The sequence below is a fragment of the Onychostruthus taczanowskii genome, unplaced genomic scaffold (assembly GCF_017590055.1).
Source record: "Onychostruthus taczanowskii isolate IOZ18803 unplaced genomic scaffold, ASM1759005v1 scaffold20, whole genome shotgun sequence".
Taxonomy (NCBI): domain Eukaryota; kingdom Metazoa; phylum Chordata; class Aves; order Passeriformes; family Passeridae; genus Onychostruthus; species Onychostruthus taczanowskii.
Genome location: NW_024499240.1, coordinates 9,532,701 through 9,552,824, shown reverse-complemented (window position 1 = coordinate 9,552,824; position 20,124 = coordinate 9,532,701). Strand labels below are relative to the sequence as shown.

At 38.6% G+C, this 20,124-nt stretch overlaps 1 protein-coding gene across 7 annotated transcripts in view; it reads right to left on the bottom strand.

Moving 5' to 3' along the window:
* The window catches only part of PARD3B (par-3 family cell polarity regulator beta), a 394,903-nt gene that overhangs the window by 131,208 nt on the left and 243,571 nt on the right, over nucleotides 1-20,124 (bottom strand). For all 7 annotated transcript variants that reach the window (XM_041403270.1, XM_041403272.1, XM_041403271.1 and 4 more), the window contains 2 exons: nucleotides 6,697-6,903; nucleotides 5,512-5,740 (listed from right to left, as the gene is read on the bottom strand). In XM_041403270.1, coding sequence (XP_041259204.1) covers nucleotides 5,512-5,740; nucleotides 6,697-6,903 — 436 coding nt within the window. The remainder of the gene's footprint in view (nucleotides 1-5,511; nucleotides 5,741-6,696; nucleotides 6,904-20,124) is intronic.

Below are 20,124 nucleotides of genomic sequence, written 5' to 3'. Positions count from 1 at the left end.
AATTGCACTCTTTCTGAAGAGCAAAAAGCAAATCTAACTAATACACACATATATATTCCTGCTCCTGGGCTTGCAGTTTTATGTATCTGTGCACAAATATGCAAGTCATGGTTGAGGTGCAGTACTGCTGGGGGATAGACATTTTCTCACCTATACTAATTTTTGAAATATTTTATAGTGAAACAGTCGAGTTGACAAGCACTGCTTTATATGAAGAAGGTTGTTTGTATTTTCTTCCTGAGTCTAGCCTAGAATTGAAAACTGAGAGAGTGCTCTCCCACTGCACTCTACTTCAGCACAACTCTTTACTCCGAGTCACCAATTACATACTTGCTCTTAGATTTTTATGCCACACAAAAAAAATTATGACTTCAGCCTCCTGGTCTCTGCCTGTGGGAGCTACCTATTAAAATGCCATTGGTGTGGCTGCAGTCCATTAGCTATCTTACCTTCATATCCATAAAACTGAAAGGGCTGCCCAGAATTTTTACAATCACTATCTGGAAAAGGTAGAGAGAGCTGTAGACTTATGTTTATTATACTCCAGCACTGTAACAACTGCTGTGGGATTAGGATACAGAACTGCAGAGGTCACATTTCCCTGGTGATTTAAAGGTTCAGTCTTCTGCCAATTTAATTTAGAAAAACAAAGCCTACCTTTGTTAGAAGACAGTATTTTGATAGTTTTTCAAAGCATGGCAATTCAATAACTATGGACCACAAATTTAAAATCTGGAGTTCATCACCTAGCAAACTGAGGAATATTTATAAAATTTATTTTATTAACCTCTTGGTTAGATCAGCTTTGCATCCATGGTCTTAAGTAACAATACATTTTGCACTAGTGTCCAGCATCAGGTATTTCTAACACCCTGCACTAATGGGTTAATTAACTCTTACAGCCTACAGAACCCTCCTCTCAGAGCTTTTGACAGTTCTAAGCAATGATACTACACACTACCTTTTTTTCAAAGCCACAAATATGCTGTTTCACTACAGTGTTTCTCCTGAAAATACTGAACTTCAAAAAGAAGTACAGGGAAGCTCATTTGGTGTCCAGCAGTCTTCTAAGACTCACACTGCCCAGAAAGAATCAGTCACCTCAATGTGAGAAAAGGGATGAGCCAAGAATCAAATGTAGCATTGTGCAATCTTGCTGCTCCTATGTATCTGCACAGAACTCAGTATTTCTGTTCTGAAAAAGATTTAATGTAGATGCTAGACACTAGCCTTTCACTGAGACTGAAGTATGCATTTAGTCACAGCTCCACTATTGAAAGTATTTAATGTACTTGTTTCCTTGATACACAGCATCAATTTACTGTTCAGTCTGTTGTCCAGTGGTGGGTTATTAGTGAACAATGACAGCATAATGTGCCAGAAAACATCAAAAAGTAAAATATGTAAAATGACCCTCTGCCAATGGTACACAAAACCAGTTAAGACTCAACTTCTGCTGTTCTTTGGACAGCACGTATACACCTTCAGAACTAAGGCAGTCAATATATGCATCAGAAACAACCAAGGAAAGCACTATGCAGTCAGCACCACAGTGAAATAGTACTTTGGATTATACAGACTTTAGCCCAATGTCATCTGCATTTCAAACCTCCAGTCCATTAACCTACTTTGCCCAAATGCTACAGCCATTAATATGCTGCAGCCAAGAGTTGCAGTTAATACTGAGTGAAAAAACAGGTCTTTTAAAAAAACAATGATTACAAAAATAAAAGCATGATTTCTTGATGGTCTCCCTGAATCACAGTCACCTAAATAAAGCTTCAATCAAGCAAAGGCTTAGCAGGAAAGCAATCATTCTTCTTTTTGTATGTGTAAAAAAAGACCAGGAACTACAAGTAAATAGCAGCTGAGCAACAGATGAGGCACTAAGTGAAATCTGTTAGCAACTGCTAACAGCTTTGCTATTTTCTGTTGTTAAATTAAAAAAAAAAAAAAGGCAAGAAACCAATGCAGTAGCAATTCCAATATGTTCAAAAATCTCAGATGCAAAAGACTAAATCTCAACAATTCTTATAGTACAGCTGAATACTTGGATTTGGTTTTAATATCTTGAAATGCTTTGTTATTGATTATAAAGCAGAAGCCAGCCAATTCACATGGCCACTATCAAGGTAAAGCTTCTTACAGCTGTATGTGTGATCCAGCAAGCATAGCACAAAAATCCCACTGAAGACAAGTAGGACATTTCCAGCAGCTGTTTTAGCCTCACATTCTACTTTCTTTTGTCCTTTACACCGGACCCCATGTCATTCACCAGAAAATGCATGTGTCTTAATTAGCACTGAGCTTTCTGGCAAGATCTCTCTTTTTCATTGTCCTTCTGGTCCTGGAGCTTTCACCACAGATGCTCAGTTACTACTTATCTCAAGCCAATTTTGACATGGGTTCAGCAAGTCTGTTTTTCTGTTTGGATGCATCCCACAGCACAGCAGAACCATGCAGGCACAGCTGAAATAGCTCTGAACAAAGCTGCCCAAGAACTACAACCAGCATGAACATACCAAAGTGAGGGTTCCAGCTCCCAGTAGGATTCATAACATGGCTGCAGTCACCAGACTAGTTGAAAAAATTCATGACATTACCTGATCCCAGGATATATTTCCTCTTCTCACCCCTGCCACTTGCTCTCATAACTTTTTTCCCTTGGCTTTTTCCTCCTTTTGGTGGTCTGGTACATGGGGGATCACAGCACAACCACCTCTCATAACTTTTTTCCCTTGGCTTTTTCCTCCTTTTGTGGTCTCATACATGGGGGATCACAGCACAACCATCACTGTACCTATAAAATGCACACTACAGATTTCCTTCCCCACCAAGCTTTCTGCTCCACTACAGTGTTTACATTTGCAATGCCCCCTATGTGGCAGGTCCCCTTTCCAATTTAAATTCATCAAGTCCAAAACTGGGCTCATCTAAGTTTCTAAATACTTCTCCCTACTTCTTTCTCTTAAGATACCAAGAATTAGTAGCCACCTTGCCTGCTGCAGAAGCTCACAACTTTTGTCATCTTAAACTTCTCTCTTTCTTTCCACAGATGTTCTACCAAAAAAACCATGCCAGTTTCATTCCCACAACGTCATAAAAAAATCTGGATGTTTCTCTCCATCCGTGTTGCTAAAATACTTATCATTCAAACCTCCTTCCCATCCCTCCTAACATTCACCCATCACATCAGTACAAAACTCCAGTTTGAAAAAATACCTCTTGAAACTAATATTTAGTTGGTATTTGATCTGCTCTAAATTCCACTATTAGTTCCCTATTATTTCTTTCAAAAACATTCAGATCAATTGGTTTTGTTTTTCAAGTCATATGTGCCAGTTTCTGTCTGAAAAAATACCAGCCTGGATTTGCTCATCTTGCCCAGGACATATGGTCTCCAATTATTTCATAAATGCACACTGGTCGCTCTTTTTCAAGCTCTACTTTACAGGTCTGCAGCCTTCTTTCACTTCTATTGTGGCTAGTATTCCCTAATACTCTCACCTTTTCAGGAAGGAATTTCTTTTCAAGTTTTATGAATTCTGTAAAGAAATACCAACAATACCAACTCAGAACCTCTAAAAACTTCCCAGCTGAACTGTTACTTCTTACCTACTTCTCCTTCTCTCTTTATTACAACATGATGCTTCCAACTTTGTTGCTTTGTAGAGATTTTCAGTGGTGTGGTGCATGGGATAAAAATTCCCATTCTGCACTGCCATACAGATAAATATTATTAACACTGTCAGCTGGGAAAACTATCAACGTAAACCAAAGACAAGGTTATGGAAACAGCAGATGTATAAACCTTGTGTACTAACAAAATGTGGAATATCTTGTGAAAGAGGGAATCACAACAAATGGTAACCTGTTGTTCCCAGCTTTGCATATTGACCATTACCAGAAATGCTGTCAACTACAATAGCTTGTTTTGGATTCTAAATCATCCCATGTTCTTTCTGGCTCAGATATAACACCCCTGTAAGACTTTACAATTCAAACTCAGAATCTGCTATGTATCTTTGATACATTAAGCAGTACTTATGCTTTTGTCAGACCTCTGTGCCACTCTCCTCCTCTTTCCTAATCATGCCAAAGAGCTAAAAAGAAGAACAAAAAGAGATATAAAGCTTAAGACACACAAGAGAGTTTTTGAAGTCACCCTTCTAATTATTCAGTTTTTTAGTACCTTTACATGTTAAGACCAATTTCCTTAAACAGTATGAACACAAATGCATGTGCAATGCACAAGTGTGTGTAGACATCTCCTCTGCTCCTGAAGAGCCCACTTGAAAGCAGACTGGTATAGCCAGGTATATCTTATAAACACTAACAACTGTTGAAATCATGCACATCTGGCACACAGGCATGCCTGTGTATTTTTGACAGTGTCCCCACAGTGTTCAAAAGTTGTAGGACAATTGTTGATACATGGAAGAAAATCAGCTAAAACCTTCCATGTTAATATAACACAAGCAATTTTACTCTAGAGAACATAGTGACAGAAAGTTGTAAGGCAAGTTCATACATTATATGTCCTAATGAAGACCATGATCAGTGAATGATCTTGCAGCTTCATTTCTTAGATTACTATTTAAATGTATCCTTGCCTAAGCAATGATTGTGGGTTTTGTATATATGAGTACTGTCTACAATACAGCATGACAAGAAACACCAACTGCGTCCTAAAGCCAATGTTAAGTGTTCAGTGCCATAAGGAACCACATGGTCCTTCAGTTTAATCTCCTCCATGTGACCAAAAAAAAAATGTATCATATACTCTGTATCAAATGCAAAGAGCTACTTCAACTGAAACACAGAAATACTCTACAGAGTCAACAGGTACCAGAGGGAAGGGTGTCAGCAACCAGTGCCTGCAGCACCAAAGGCTCCAGCAAGAGCAAGGAAACAGCCTGAAGAACTCTGATGACTCAGAGTTTACAGAGCCACAGAACAAATAGCCACAGCAAAAATCCAAACACTTGCATGCTGGGCAGGGAGGACAGTGGACTTTTGTTCACTGCAGGCAATGCCTGAAGCCACAAAGCAAAGATTTTATCATAGGTAGTGGCTTTCAGCAACTGCAAAGGTTAGTAGACCTTTTGCAATAGCACAAGGAATTCTGCTCTCCCTGCAGCTTGTGAAGGGAGCAGATAAGCAAGGGAAGAGAAGGCAAAGGTCTGAGTGTTGGAGCAGGATTTGTATTACTCAGAAATACCACCCACAAATCCTTCCCCACCGATACATGTTTGCTTTAAGCCTAAAACCTTGAATCTTTTCTGACATATGGGAATGCATTTCAAAGGCACAAAAAGACATTTTGTCTGCCAAATGTCTTCTGCCGCAGTTACAAGTTTGGTGTAAAAGTATAAACTGCTTTCTTTTTCAATAACATAAACATTATTTGAGTCCAAGTGAAATAATTTTTCCATTACTTTATGAGAGCATCAGTTGTTTCCTATCTTATAACGAGAATGGGAGACTGTTTTGCTTTGTAAAATGCCATACCTCAACATGACACCAAAGCCTTTCTTCTTTTTCTTTTCTGGATCTTCATTTTCTTCCTTCTTTTTCTTCTCTTTGATTTTAGATTTGCCCTTTTTCTTCTCTTTCTCCCTACTTTTTTTGTCTTTTTTCACTTTGAGTTCTGCATCTTCCATTTCAGGGTTCCCTGGAGGGGCACATTCCACATTTGGAGCTTCTTGACCACAGTGAGAGCTCTTATCAGAGCCACCATCTGCACAGAATGAAGAAGAAGCAGTGAGGATGGCTACGGGCCACTGAAATGCACACATGTGAAATACAGCAAGAGTGTCTACAAAGAGCTCAAATGACTCACAACACTTACTCATTTAATTGAATAATTTAAAAAGCAGACTAAGCAGATCTAGTGGATTCAAACAGATTTGTATTGTAAATTAAACACAGAATTATTTTAATGAATTGTTTTCTAATTATTGTTCCTGATATAAAAATCCTGATACAGTAAAGCACTTGTTCTCTTTGAAATCTAGCTTGTTAACCACGTGCTGGGTTTCAAACAGAGAGCTTACTGCAACAAGAGATTCTGGTGACTGGCAAAACCAACCTATGTCACAAAATGACTTCATTCACTCCCTGGAATCTTTCTATTTCAGTGGCTGAACAAGAAATGGATAAAATGTACCGTCTGGCTAGAAAAGAGCCGTGTCCTTTCTGCTGGGGGGCTCAGGATCCAAGCGCTGTTTTATGCCCCATGCTAAAGGAGACGTATTTCCAGACTGGGGTCTATAAAACCCATAGTGACAGAATGAGCAGCAGGGTGCTATCAATACACTGCCTTATCTACAACATGAAACAAATTTCCTGGCTGGAAAAGGGGGAATTGTAAAACAAGAGAGATAATTTTTAATGTAATCTGAAGAAAGCAGCTGCTTCTTGAAGTTGAAAAACATAATTATTTAAGGACTGAGTTCTAAATCCTCCAACCCACCCCTGCCCCAGAGGAGATCAGTGAAAGACTTTACACTAAACCCAGTCAAGGTTGGATGGGGTACTGCAAAGACAGCTCTATTCAGTGGAAGATGTGAACAGCTTTTAAAATGTGATCAGCTTCAATTGGACTAAATCACTGGCTCATGGTGCTCTATCGAGCTGGCCCTCAGCAGTGCTAAGTGAAGGTGGCTCCCTCAGTCAGTGCCATCAGCAACATACCCTCTTCTCCATCCTCAGGTCCATCGTAAGACTTGTCAATGGCAGCTCGGAAGCTCTCATTGCATCCCCGACCCCGCACCACGTGAGGCCTGGGTCTGTGGAAAGGGAGCTCATTCTTCCTTACTTCAGCCACAGCAGTTTGAAGACTCTCAAGAGAACTAGACTTCTTTAATCCCAGAGTAGGACCAAAATCTTTGCCAGAAGAGTCTGGAAAACAAGCGGTTAAGTTTTTATACCAAAAACCACACAGAGAAATTAAACTAGTCAGATACATTTAATTGTGTACTTTATTACTTGGGGCCTTTGAAATAGTATGCAATCAATGTAATTTGTTCTAAAAATAACATCAAGTTAAACCTAGTTCAGCAGATATCCCCATTCAGACTTGGAGGGAATGGCACATAATTTACAGACCTGACAAAGTGATGGGTAATAGCTGGCTCGCTCTGTGCCACTGTAAAGCCTACACCAGTGATGAGAATGGGGCTGCTTCCTCCACCTTTGCCAGGGATGTCCAACTGGACAGTGCTAACAGTCTCAAGGAGAGCATCATCTTTAGACTCACAAAACCAAACACTGCTACACAACAAGTTGTTTGCTTTTTAGAAGGAGATAGGTTTTATGAAGGGTTGATATTTTCAAACACATTTCTCCTGAGAGAAGATACATTATTAGTTCTCTCTAAGTTTTCTTTTTCTTCAAGCTGAAACTAGTGCTATGATACCCACGCATAGCAACTTTTTCAAGAAACAGGCAAGGCACAGGTTAACATAAATGATGTTGCTGTCACTGCCTCCCTCCCTGATTACAGACTTAAGAAAGCACTTCACAGAAAAACAGAGGAAATACTGAGTTTCCCAAACCTTCTCTCTCTTTAGATGCTTGACTATATGACCTTAGAAAGGCTTTATTTTGTGGCAGCATTTGTGCTAATCAGTATCAATAAAATGATAGTAGAATAGGTAAAGAACAAAATTCAATAAATAGATGACTCCAATCAATGAAGAAATTCAGAGCTTAATTTAAAAGCCTTTGTAGCATCTACTTAGTTTTTATGTGGCAGAACAGTTAATGTGTCTTAGAGACACTGAGTAAGAGACTGTGCCTTACAATATGCCTTCTGTCTTTGAGAACTCAAGTGCTTTTGCTTTCAATTTTTAAGTAGTACTAACAAAAGCATCAGGAGAACATAAGAGAAGCCCTTCACCTCCATGTCCATTCTGTCATGCCCAAAGGGATTCAAGGGTCACAGAAAAGACAGATATGTTAGTCTGATTTGCTGTGATTTTAGCAATCCTAGAGTGCAAGTAATTCTGAACAGCATGTTCATTGAATTCTTAAAAGTAAAAAAGCTGAGAATTGGCACCAAATAGAGACTTGTCAGTAGTGCCTACATAAAGCAATTTACACTTCTTTTACCTGCAGACTGATATGTAGCTGAAAACAAGTTGGGGATTGGGGGTGTGTGTGGAGACAAACAGGTTTAAGGGCACCCTGGCTGCTCCCTCATGCAGTGGAACCTTCTTCTGTTCACTAACTGTCATTCTGGAGACTACCATTATTGACAAATTAACAAGTGCTAAAGCAGAGTTAGAGGAATGACCTGCATAGAACATAAAGGAGCTAAAAATCACTAAAATCTTCTACATCAGTAGGAGGCACTGTGGTGCCTATCACAGGCTGAGAAGGAGAAAAACCAAGGGAAAAATAACGGTGAGGAAAAAGGGCAAGTGAAAGGCACTGATCAGCAGAGAGGAAGCTCTCTCAAGTTTCAGTCAGCAGCCAGCCTTAGTGGGCTGTTTGGAGGAAACAGCAACACACTGGCAGGGCTGCAAACCGAGGGTCTGGGGCTGAGGGCAAGGGCTGCCAGGGGCTGTGGTCTGGGGGCCCTGCAGGCAGTGGGTCCCCAGCACTCTGCTCCGAGCCTGCCGGGATGAGCAGCCACTGGGAATGCCTTCAAGGTGATGTAGAGTCTGCAAGGAAGGGCTGGGCACCTCCAGTGGGGCCATGTGAGCCATGGCTTCGGCAGCTCCAGCAGCCAATGTTGACTCCAGACTGCTGCTACAGCTGCCTGGCTGGCCAGAAAAGTACAGAAGTGTTCACACACACATCCCAGAGCAGGCTGTACTACACTCAATTGCTGGTCTAAACTCCATTACCTGAAAAATAGGTCTCAAGTTAAATGCTGGTTACAGCCTGTTTTCTATAAAGCTGAGCCAGTTCCTCAGACTGGAAGACTGCAATATATGAAGGCCATTCCTAAGAAAATCCAACCAACACCTGAAGTTTGGAGTGATGCACACATAACACACAGCAAGCTGTGTGCTCGGCCTCCCCAAGCACACTGGGACTCAGCCCTGAGACACCTAAGCACACTGAGGTGCTCTCATTTGTTCAAAAACTTACTGAGAACCCTCACTCACAGATTGCTATTGAACATTCAGTTGACCCATTCTAAGACTAATAATTTGGTGTTGTTATCTTATTGCAAAAGCTCCATACTTTCTGGGTGATTTCTCATGGGCAGCTCCTCACAGCACTGACTCCTTCCTCACAGCACAGCCAACAAACTCTAACTCCTTGACCAACTCTAACCTACTCTTTTACAATACCCATCCTAATTGGACTTAGCTGTGGCCTATTAAGGGCAGGCCTGTTCCTAATTCAGCTGTAACTCCTTAGGGGTGAGATTACCTTCATTGCTATCTCTATTTTCCTACATTACATCCATCCACAATTTGGTATGAAATTAACTAATAACAGAGAGAACTTTGTATTTTTTCACCATTCAGCTTTTATTCCTTTTTGCTCCCCTTTCATTATAGTGCTGCAGTAATCACATATTAGAGCACAGCTAAAGATACAGAAGCTAAAAAGCTTCCCCAAGCAGAGAGACCTGGCCCCTTGCTTTCTGAGCCAGCATCTATTACTGGATGCTTTCCAGAAAAATGTACAAAACTCCATAATGGACAAGGACTGCATCCCAAATTGGGAAATTGCCTTCCCCTGCCCACACCAGTACCTTTTTAATTTCTGCAGGCCTTTAGAACTGCTGTAAGCCTGAAAATGTGCTTATTTATCTCACGGGTAAAAAACCCCAAACCAACAACTAAACAACAAAACCCCTCTCTGATCTTTTACAAGTTATTAACAAGCATTTCTGGGGAATACATGGTGCGCGTCTATATCTAGCCTTTTAATACAAAAACATAGTTTGACAATAAGAAACTCAGCTGCTCACTGTGTTAAAATGTTTCTTTTTATGGATTTTAAATTCTTGAGCTCTTCTTTTACTGCTTCTTGTAGCACAATGATAAAAAGCCAACTGAAGCATCCACTTTATTGTTTTTATAAATGGTGAATTATTTTATACATCTCTCCTGAATTTATAAGAGAAAACAACAGCTGAGATCACTACCTGCCTAGACTGGCTGAAATCAAATTGCTGGTTCTTAGATGTTATCTGCAACTGATCATCCTTTAACTGAAAGATGGTGTTTACATACTTTAATTTTCTGCTCAATGCCAACATAGCTAACAGATTTTTTAATTCTTAATGTACCGGTAAAAGTAAACCTGCTTTCTGCTCTTTTATTACTATTATTATTAGTCAGGTCTTTCCAATATTATCTTTTTCCCACATCTGCACATTCCTTTGTTTTTATAGCCCAGCTGAAGGAAATGTGCCAAAAGCAAGATGTCAGTCATGAAAATCAAAGGGAAACAAATGACACAGCATTGTGGGCAATGCAAGCCACCCCAAAGGCACGTACAGAGGGAATGAAAATGAAGAGAAGCCATGAATCACTGTCACTCTATATGAAATACAACTCCCAAGACACCCTAAAGAGTAAACATTTTATATATTTATCATCAACTTTATTTTCTAGATAATGTTTCTTCCTGAAAACCAAAACTACAGGAATATGCCTGAAGGAGAATACTTAGAGGAACATATTTATGTGAGCTAGACTAACTATTTACCTTTTGAAAGACACAGTGAGGTAAAAAGAAAAAAGCTATAAAGGAAAAGGAAGGGAAAGGATCACTGAGACTGAGAAAATACAATGAACAAAAAGTTGTAACAAATTATAAATAATTTGATTCTGGTTTTGCCAGTTCCCGAAACACACAGAGTGCTGGTTCCTATTGCATTGCATACAGTGGAGATACATGTGGTCCTAGGGAAGAGAAAATAGTTATAAAAACAATGAGTGTTCTACCCTGTGGATGCTGGGATGCTGGAGAGAACATGGAACTACTTTCAGCAGGTAAAAACAACTGTTTGAGCATGAAGCACTGATGGTGGCTTCTTCAGTGGTAGCACTCAGAGGGAGATATGGCAACACTCGGAAGGAAGCAGGTACAGCTCAGTGCCTGCTCTGCTTTGGACACAACCTGCAGTAGCACTCATGATGTTCAGCTTGGGCTCATTCAACTCAGGTCTACCCCAACCTAACAGACCAACTCCTCATTCTACAAGACTACAACATCATATGGTGACTTAAATTACTGCATGTTCCATTCTTTCTTAACCATTTGTTTAATGTAGTTTCATTTATTTCTGGTAGAATTCACAGTATGCACAACTACAAAGGATTTTTTCCTCTCACTTATATTTTTATATTCAGATGCTCCTTCAATCACCCACCAATTCAATGCAGAGAATGATTTAAGAAGGAGGAATCTGAAAGTCATTACATCTTTTAGCTTGTGATTTTCAAATGAAGAGCTTTAATATAACATTTCTGTAGAAAAGTCTTAGATCACATGGTAGCTTTTTCTTCAACACTAATTTATACAGGTGACATAGAAAAGATTAAGGGTTTGATGAAAAGGTAGAGAAGAATCACTATCTTACACTTGCATATTAAAGACAAGATATATAGTTTTGCTCATTTAATACCTCAATCTAAGCATTCCAGATAATAAGCAGAAATACTGAATACAGAACAACCTGCAACTGACAAAAAACCAAAATCTAATAAAGAGAAATCAAAGCATAGGAGAATTTAACATGTTCTCTGATTGTAAGAGACAGCTACAGTCTACAGATTTACAGATATTTCAATCTATTTTACCACGTATAATGATTGCAATTTAGCCTGCATTTGCACAAACTGCAATTTCAGCTATGAATAATGACAGATCACAATTTGGGGCCCAGAAGGTATGTTGAGCCTTAGCCAGCTGAAAAGGAAATGCTTGCAATAAGGCAGCCATTAGGCAGAAAGTGAAGATGCACTATTGTCATCTTAGAAATGTATGTTGGTGTCGCTGTTTCCTACAGCCTTATCACTAACAAACAACAACGCTGCAATGAAACATGCTGCTACTTCAAAAAGAATATGTATGGCATTAAACACCTCAAAAATGTTAACAGGTTTCCCAATGCAATAATATTAAAGCTAAGAATTAGAAGCAAAGGCAGAGGTTCAAGCAAAAGCCTCAGTGATGGGGCACATGCACTTCCCAGGTTAGTGCTAAATGTCAGACAAAATGTAGCCAAGCCTGTCTTTGCACAGAAACCCTGTGATCTTATCTGCTGAAATAATTCTTTTTCTTCTTCTGGTTACAGAAGTCTACCCTCTCACATAACCTTTCAGTTCACAGTAAAGCTCTGCACCCAGTGCAGTTTTCCTAGACATGTGAATCCCTCTTTCTCCAGCAGATTAGTGCCCTCCCTCCAGCTGGTGCAAACTGAAGCACTTGCCCTCCAAACAGGTCCCAGTATAAATCAAGCTACTTCTCTCATACAAAGCAAGAGCTTTCTCCTCAACGGTATTTATGTATAAACTGACTTAAGATATAGGAAAACTGCCAGAGGAAAACTGCAATAGGAGAACCAATGCAGACAGGAAAATGTCCAGTTTTTAGAAAACAGGATTCCCCAGTGGTTTCAGGCACCTTGTAAATTGATCAGTCTGGAACTGAGTAGTAGCAAAAAAATTCCAGTGCCCTGTGATTGCTTTATTTCTACTTCCACACCTGCCCTCTGAAAAGGTCAAACATTTAAATCCAGCTTTAAAAGATTGGGAAATGTGACACTTTCTGAGACTAATTGATATAAATTATGCTTCTCAAACTAAACCAACATTTTTGTTCCCAGGCCAAAGTTTAACATGAAGTAGAGAGTCCCTGCACTAATATTTAAACAAAGTCACTTCTGATGGTATGAGGCTAACATCTAGAGTGTTACCTTTGATCTGTGGGACAGATGGGGAAACTTCTTCAGTACTAGAACAGAAGGAAGCAAGCCAAAACTTACATTAAAATCATGATTATGATCTATTTTGTTAAGTCTTAAGCCTACTTGGAAATAAACTGCTGAATTATTACTCAATCTTAGTCATCAAGCCTGAAATAATATTTTATAAAATTACTAGTTTAAATCAGAAGTAACAAATTAGAAGAATGCAACAAGTTCATATTCAGCTTTGTGTTTATATCACTAATCTAAAGCTTTTTTGAGTTCTCTACATGTGAATGCAGAAAGAAATTTGAAACAATCATATTATTTATAATTTAAGGAGTGGTATATCATTTTTATGCACCAATTTTTGACCTGGGCACATTTTTATAAATACTTACATAAGCTGCATGTTAAATATTGCTTTAAGTGCTGTTTGGTAATTAATTTAGATTAATGAAACTAGGAAGCTGATTATTGTAAAAAAAAAAAAAGCCAAGGCAGCAAAGGAAAATACATTTCAATATCAGCAATTTAACTAGCAATTAAAAAAAAATCTGTGAACATTAAGACTAAGAAAAGAAAGAGTTTTAAGAAAATAACCAGGAAAAGAATACCTTTTGCTAATCATGGCATTGCTCTTGTACCTACCCACACTTTGATCAGTGAATCCTACATGCCTGTGATATTTATGAGCTCTTTTTATTGCTAACCCCACCACCACCGAGCTGCCCAACAGCCGCTCTAATTTCAGATGCTCTAAATATTGTTGCCATGGGTGACACATGAACATGGAGTAAGGCAAAGCTCTGCTAATAAAAAGGCTTTCACAGCATTTCAGTCCTTGCTCATAAGTAAAGTTAAAATTTATGGCTTTTAAAATACTGGATCTGAGAGAGGTCAGGTTAAATGGCTGCTAGTAATAAAAGGAATCAATATGCCACAGCATCTGAAGCAGCCAGCAAACTAAATAAACACTTCATCCAAATCCACTTGGCCCTGAATTAAAAGAACATAAAATACTGTATTTATTTTGTTTGCCCTCCACCAGCCTGTAGTTTGCACCACTACATCCGCTAAAAATTCTACACAGAGCAAGCAACAAGCATATGTTGGCCAAATAGCAATTAAACTGTGCGTCAAGGCTAGGAGCAATTAACTGGGCATTAACCTTATCAGGGAAGCACTTCTGGATTAGCCCGCTACAAACAGGCAAACATCTCAGTCTGGGAAGATCCTGCAACACGTATTTACAAAAGCTTCAGAGGACTCAGACTTTCTGTCTCAGGCCCGTATAGAGTAAAATGAGCCATTTCCAGTAATAACCCTTAATTCATAAGCCCTGAACAAAACCAGAATCACCTTTCCCACTGATTAGTGTGTCCTATTAGCATAGGAATGCAAAACAAGTCGTTCCTTACAGCACTTTCAAATAAAGCAGACCAAAAGAAGTAGTGAATTGCACTTTTCACTCCTCTTCTACATTTGGTTTGATTTATAGATTGAATTCCAGGAGAATGTATGAAAATCTATTTTCTTCTGTTGACCTATTTGTATTTCAAAGGAAAGTGCATAAGTTACTTCTCGGTTTAAGAAATTAATGCACGTTTTGCTTGAAGCTGCTAGCAGATAACCTATAAAGAAGGTGGACATACACCTGTAATCAATCTCTCTCTATTAAAACACAAACACAAAGGCCATTCACAAAGTCATGCATATTTTTGAAATTGCTTTATGAGTTCAATAATATTGGTCTTCAAACAGTTTTGGAAAGTTCATTTCAAAAATCCAACTCTTAAATGGGAATATGAAGAATTTTGTCAAACCTACTATTAACTAAGAGAAAGAGTTATCCAACATCTGACATGGCTGAGACTCAAAATCCCTGCCGAATCTGCAAGGATTATGAAGGTTTTCAGGAAAAGTCCTCAGCAAAGGTTCCTTTATATTTCCTACTGAGATTTTTAAGATCATTTGAATGCTTATAAATTTTATAGCAGTATTTTATTACAGATTCCTCAAAGCTGAATCCACAGTTGTACTGATACTGGGACTTCAACTAAGCTTCATTTTATATGCTTCAACTTTTTTCTTTTTTTTTTCCCTCAAACTATCCTCTGTACTGAAACTTGTTCACTTGCGCTCATTACGGAGATGAAGATTATTTTTAGAAAAACAAAAAGCCTCAAAGAATGCTGCTCCCTCTTGCCACATCAGAATATTTAAAGTGGGAAAAATTCTTCCATCTGGGTAATAATTTTCCCCCCTCTATTCCCCAATAACTCAAAATGGATTGAAAGGAAACCTTTCAAGCTTTGTGTGCAAGTACACTGGGAACCAGATCCTTCACTGCAACTTTTAGGAAGGAAAGGTTTCTTTTCACATCTATATTCCATGTTCTTCTAACATTTGCTGGATCTGAGTAAGCTTGTATTTTCAAAACTTTCTTCCACAAAACTGAATCCTTATGAAAAACAAGTCTAATTCATGGACATAATGGCATGGGAGTTTTCCTCTAAAGAGCTCCAGCAAAGGATTTTGCTAAACTGTTCTGTAGAGTGCAGACACAGACTCACACCCAGTAACATCTGGCTGTCTTCTGAGTTTTTAACAGACATGAGTCACAACTGGATTACACCATTACACTCCCAAAACCAACAAAATACTGGTTAGCTTTAAGGCCTAGTCTGTACAATTTACTGCATTACACTTTATATATGTTTCAGCATCTGTAAAAGGTTTGCAGCTCCCTTGCCAGGTATGTCATGATGTGCCATTTTAATGGAAAGATTGCATTTAAAAAAGAATACTGACAAGGATAAAAGATATCCTAAATAAAGACCATTTCATAAATCTGTGTTTTTTGAAAACTCGTTACAATCTCAAATGTTTAACAAATGCACACCTAGCCTTTAATATCCGCCAGGGAAAAGGGAACCTCCCCAGACCTCTAAGTTTAGTTTTTCCTGCCACAATTTTCAGTATTCTCAAGATAATATGCTATTAATTACCAAGTTATGTATTTAGGATCTTTTCAATATTCATTTCTGCATTGGTACAATGTGTTTAAATAGCAAATTAGAAAAACTAATAGAATTGCTGCATGGAACAACTCAGAATATGATTTAAACAGCAAATCAATACAAACTTTTCTTACCCATTTGTCTCACCTGTGTACAAATGACATTCCTCTGTTCCCTTTCACTAGTCCAATAAATGGAGAGTACATGTGAAGTGTAATGCACACACATATGTGCCATGCACACACAAAACATGGCACCAGACTGCAGAAATGTGGTGTCAGAACAGAAGAAAGGGTCATTGCAATTCTTCTTGGTGGTGTCCCTTATCAACCAACGCAGACATTTCTGGAGAAATTACTCAACTTCCTCTCCTAAATTATGATCAAAAATTCCAAATGTCTTCAGGATGGTAAGCAGCAGCCACAGTGATACTGCAACCAGGACAGCGTGGCTAAGCACAGTCAAATGACATTTTAATACAGAAAAACCCTCAGCATATCTTAGAAAAATAAGTTTCCTCTAAGCTGGGACTCAATATTACCAGAAAACACATCATTCTGCTCAGTGATCCCATACAATCTTGAAGAACAAACCAGAGCCTAGCTAGGAGCAGATCAGGATAATCCAGTCATTGGATAATCAGATACTAGATCAAGTCTGTCAGAAAACTGCTACACTGCCATGGATCAGGTATAAAACTCAGTGCCCAAATTCTTCTACTTCAGCTACTTGCTGGTTGGATTCTTGGATGAAATTTCAAAATCTGATATTACAAAGGCAACTTGTCTAAGAAACAGGTAGTTTTTTTCAAATAGACAGCAATCCAATCAAAATGCATCAGTACACTGAAATATTCTAAATTAACAATGAACTCTAATCTTAATGTGGAACAGTTGACAGCAACTGCAATTTTCCAGAGCCTTAATCCAAGATCAAGGCCTAACTATGCTCAAGGGACTCCAAAAGTAGTATAGGTAGGTTAATTTTCAGTCTGGTTCAAGTCTGGTGACCAAATCCTCAGCTGGAGTAAATGAACACTTTTCCACTTTTGTCTGCTATCTTATATCAGCCTGTATCTGTCTTTTGATCACTGTAGTCTGCAAGTGCCGCATTTTGGCATTACATCCCTGCCCAGAGAGAGGCCTGCAACAATAACTCATTTTACCCAAGTTACAGCATGAGTGTCAGATGTTAGTAAGTTCAGCCTGTAGTGGACTCAAAGTAGTGAACTGCAGATTAAAAAAAGCTTTTTGTTATTTTAACAATCCAGAAAGCCACCCTCAGCTACACCCTGGTCTTGCTAAAAGAGTAAGAAGAAACAAATGGGTTGATGTGCCTTTCAAGAGGAACCTGTTCACTCTTTGAAAGCGCTGTTTTCACTTAGTTCAAGGAATCAAATGTCTGGAAAGAACTTAATAGCTTTAGAAGTATAAAGAGCACAAAGATGCATCATCATAGATTACCAGAACTTGTGAAACATTACTTCATCTTTTAAACATATCATCATGTGTGCATTCTAAGACAACAGCATCTCTGCCAACTACAGTTCACAAGAATGGTTTCTTACTGTATTTCCCTGGGTATTTTTTATCTTGTGTGTCCATCTGGTGAGTACAGTCCAGTTAAAATTTTTAAAAAAAAGTTAAAATAATTTGGAAGACACCCACGTTACAGCAATTTTTTACTGTGTTCTTTTTCTAGCTCTACAGCATTAAAAAAAATTAAGAAATATTAACATTTGAAAAAATCCCCACACTTTCCAAGCAATGTGCTTTGATTTTTTCTTTTTCTTACATTAAGTAATGGCTTCTTCCTTTGCTGATGTTTTACTGGGTTTTTGGTCAATATTGATGGAATCCATTGAAATATGCTAGATAATGCTAACTTCTGAAATGGGAACCTGCAAATCCTTAATCACAGCTTTGGTTTTCTTTGAGCCTGACAGTTTACTTTAGCAGGGCCTGACCTCTAGGCAAGCACCTTCATGGAGTCAAAGTAATGACTTTAATGTGCCAAGCAGGAGTTACTGCTGATCATCACCCAACCAGGACATAAATGTGTGTTCAAGAAAATGCTGTCAGATATACAGCACAAATAAATAGAAAGAACTGGTATTTTTATTACCCTTTTCCTGTTAGCCTAATTTGAGATTTCACCAGTAAAAGGTTTTCAAATACCAACATGATATTGCAAATGACATACTGCCATTTAATACCTTGAATCACTTGCAACAATATCTTCCTTTCTATAGTAATCTCATTTTGAATTTTATATTTTCTTTTTTTTAATACCTGAAGGATAGCACACTGATATCTCTTTGCCCCTAAAACCCAGATATTGTCTACAGACAGTTTACTTACAAAGGAAGGCAAATATTTTTGGCTGTATAGAGTCATACAACATAAAGCTATAAAACTTCTTTCTTTGCAAACACATCACTTCTCTGTTCATGCTATGGCCATCTAAAAATTAGAAACCACTGCTTGTGTTATTAGTTCAGTAGCTTTTAAAATAAAAAATAAATAACAAATATCAGTTATATTCTTGAGATCAAGAATATAACTTTTGTTCCAACTACAATAAATGTCAGTTTCAGAAACATCAAGAACAAACGTTTTGAACAATGTCACAGATATTAAGCAGCTCTGCCAGATTTCTCTAGCATTTCCAGGAGTATACTGTGGGACACAGTGTCAAGGGCCTTGCTAAAGTCCAAAGAGACAACAGCCACAGCCTTTCCTGCATCCACCAGGCGGGTCACCTGGTCATAAACGGAGATCAGGTTGGTCAAACACAACCTACCCCTGCTGAACCCCTGCTGGCTGGGTCTGATACCCTGGCCATACTGTAAGTGCTGTGTGATGACACCCAGTATAAACTGTTCCATTGCCTTACTGGGTACTGAGGTTAGGCTGACTGCCCTATAATAACCAGCATCCTCCTTCCCACCCTTGCTGTAAATAGGTGTCACATTGGCCAGCTTCCAGTCATCTGGAACCTCACCAGTGAATCAGGACTGTTGGTAAATGATGGAGAGAGGCTTTGCAAGCTCATCTGCCAGCTCCCTCATCATCGGGGGATGGATTCCATCTGGGTCCATAGATTTATGAACATCCATATGATTATGCTAATTTTTTCTTGTGTATCAAGAGTGAACACTTGTATATGTATTCTGCCCTGTATCCCATTTTTCATCAAATATTTTCACCTTCTTTAGTCTTTTGACTGTAGACAAGTATTTTCTCCACACTCAGAGGAAAAACTGGTTAATCTGTATAATGCATGCCATTCCATATCCTCAAAAAGATAATGCAGAACAAGCCATACTGTGGCTGAATATACACTAATGGCAATCAATCACTAAAGTATAACACAATTCTTAAAACTTCATGCATATTAGCACATAGTTAATCAGAGCAGTTTGACAGCCTCTTCTTCAGAGCTGCTTCTACAGCTTCACAGTATATCAACCCTCACACTGGAAAGTGAAACATACTATGGAATTTACTTCAGAGCAAAAAGTTAAAATCGGATTTTGAAACACTGAGGCTAATGTTATTAGGATAAAAAACGTAATGACTGTTATACCATATGCTTAATTGGCCCCCCTGTGAAAAAGCAGTCCCCCAGGAAGGAGCTGAAAGCTACTACTTGGGTTCAGATCTTGCTGAAAGAGTGAAAGAAAGAATTGGGTAATCAGTCATCATTTCTCTTCACAGCAACAACCCTGATAAACACTTATGTGAACAATTTTTTTCTGTTGTTGTGGATACTAAGAGTTTACATATGCTAAAAGGGAAGTAAGAAAACTCAAGAGAAACAAGATCTGTTGAAGATTATCAGCTAAAAAGAAGCTATTCTTGCCTTCCATCTTTAAGTCCCTGAATATCTGAAGGCAAGGAGAGCTCTTGGAGGAAAGTAAGACAAACTTGTCATACCTCTGTATTTCTCATCAGGCATTAGCATTTGATACTATCAGAAAGAGGACAGAGGTCATGCAGACTTTTTGTCTGATCCAGTACGACTGTTAACTTTCTGGCATGTGTTACAGATGAAAGGTGTCCAGAACAACATCCCCACCACCAAAAATTGTGCTGCTTCTTCCTGTTTCTATCAATTCCTCATTGCCTCCATTATGAAAACACACAGAACCATGGGCCAAAATCCCACTGCACTTGGTGTTATACCAACTCAAAAGAGAATTAATATTTAGTA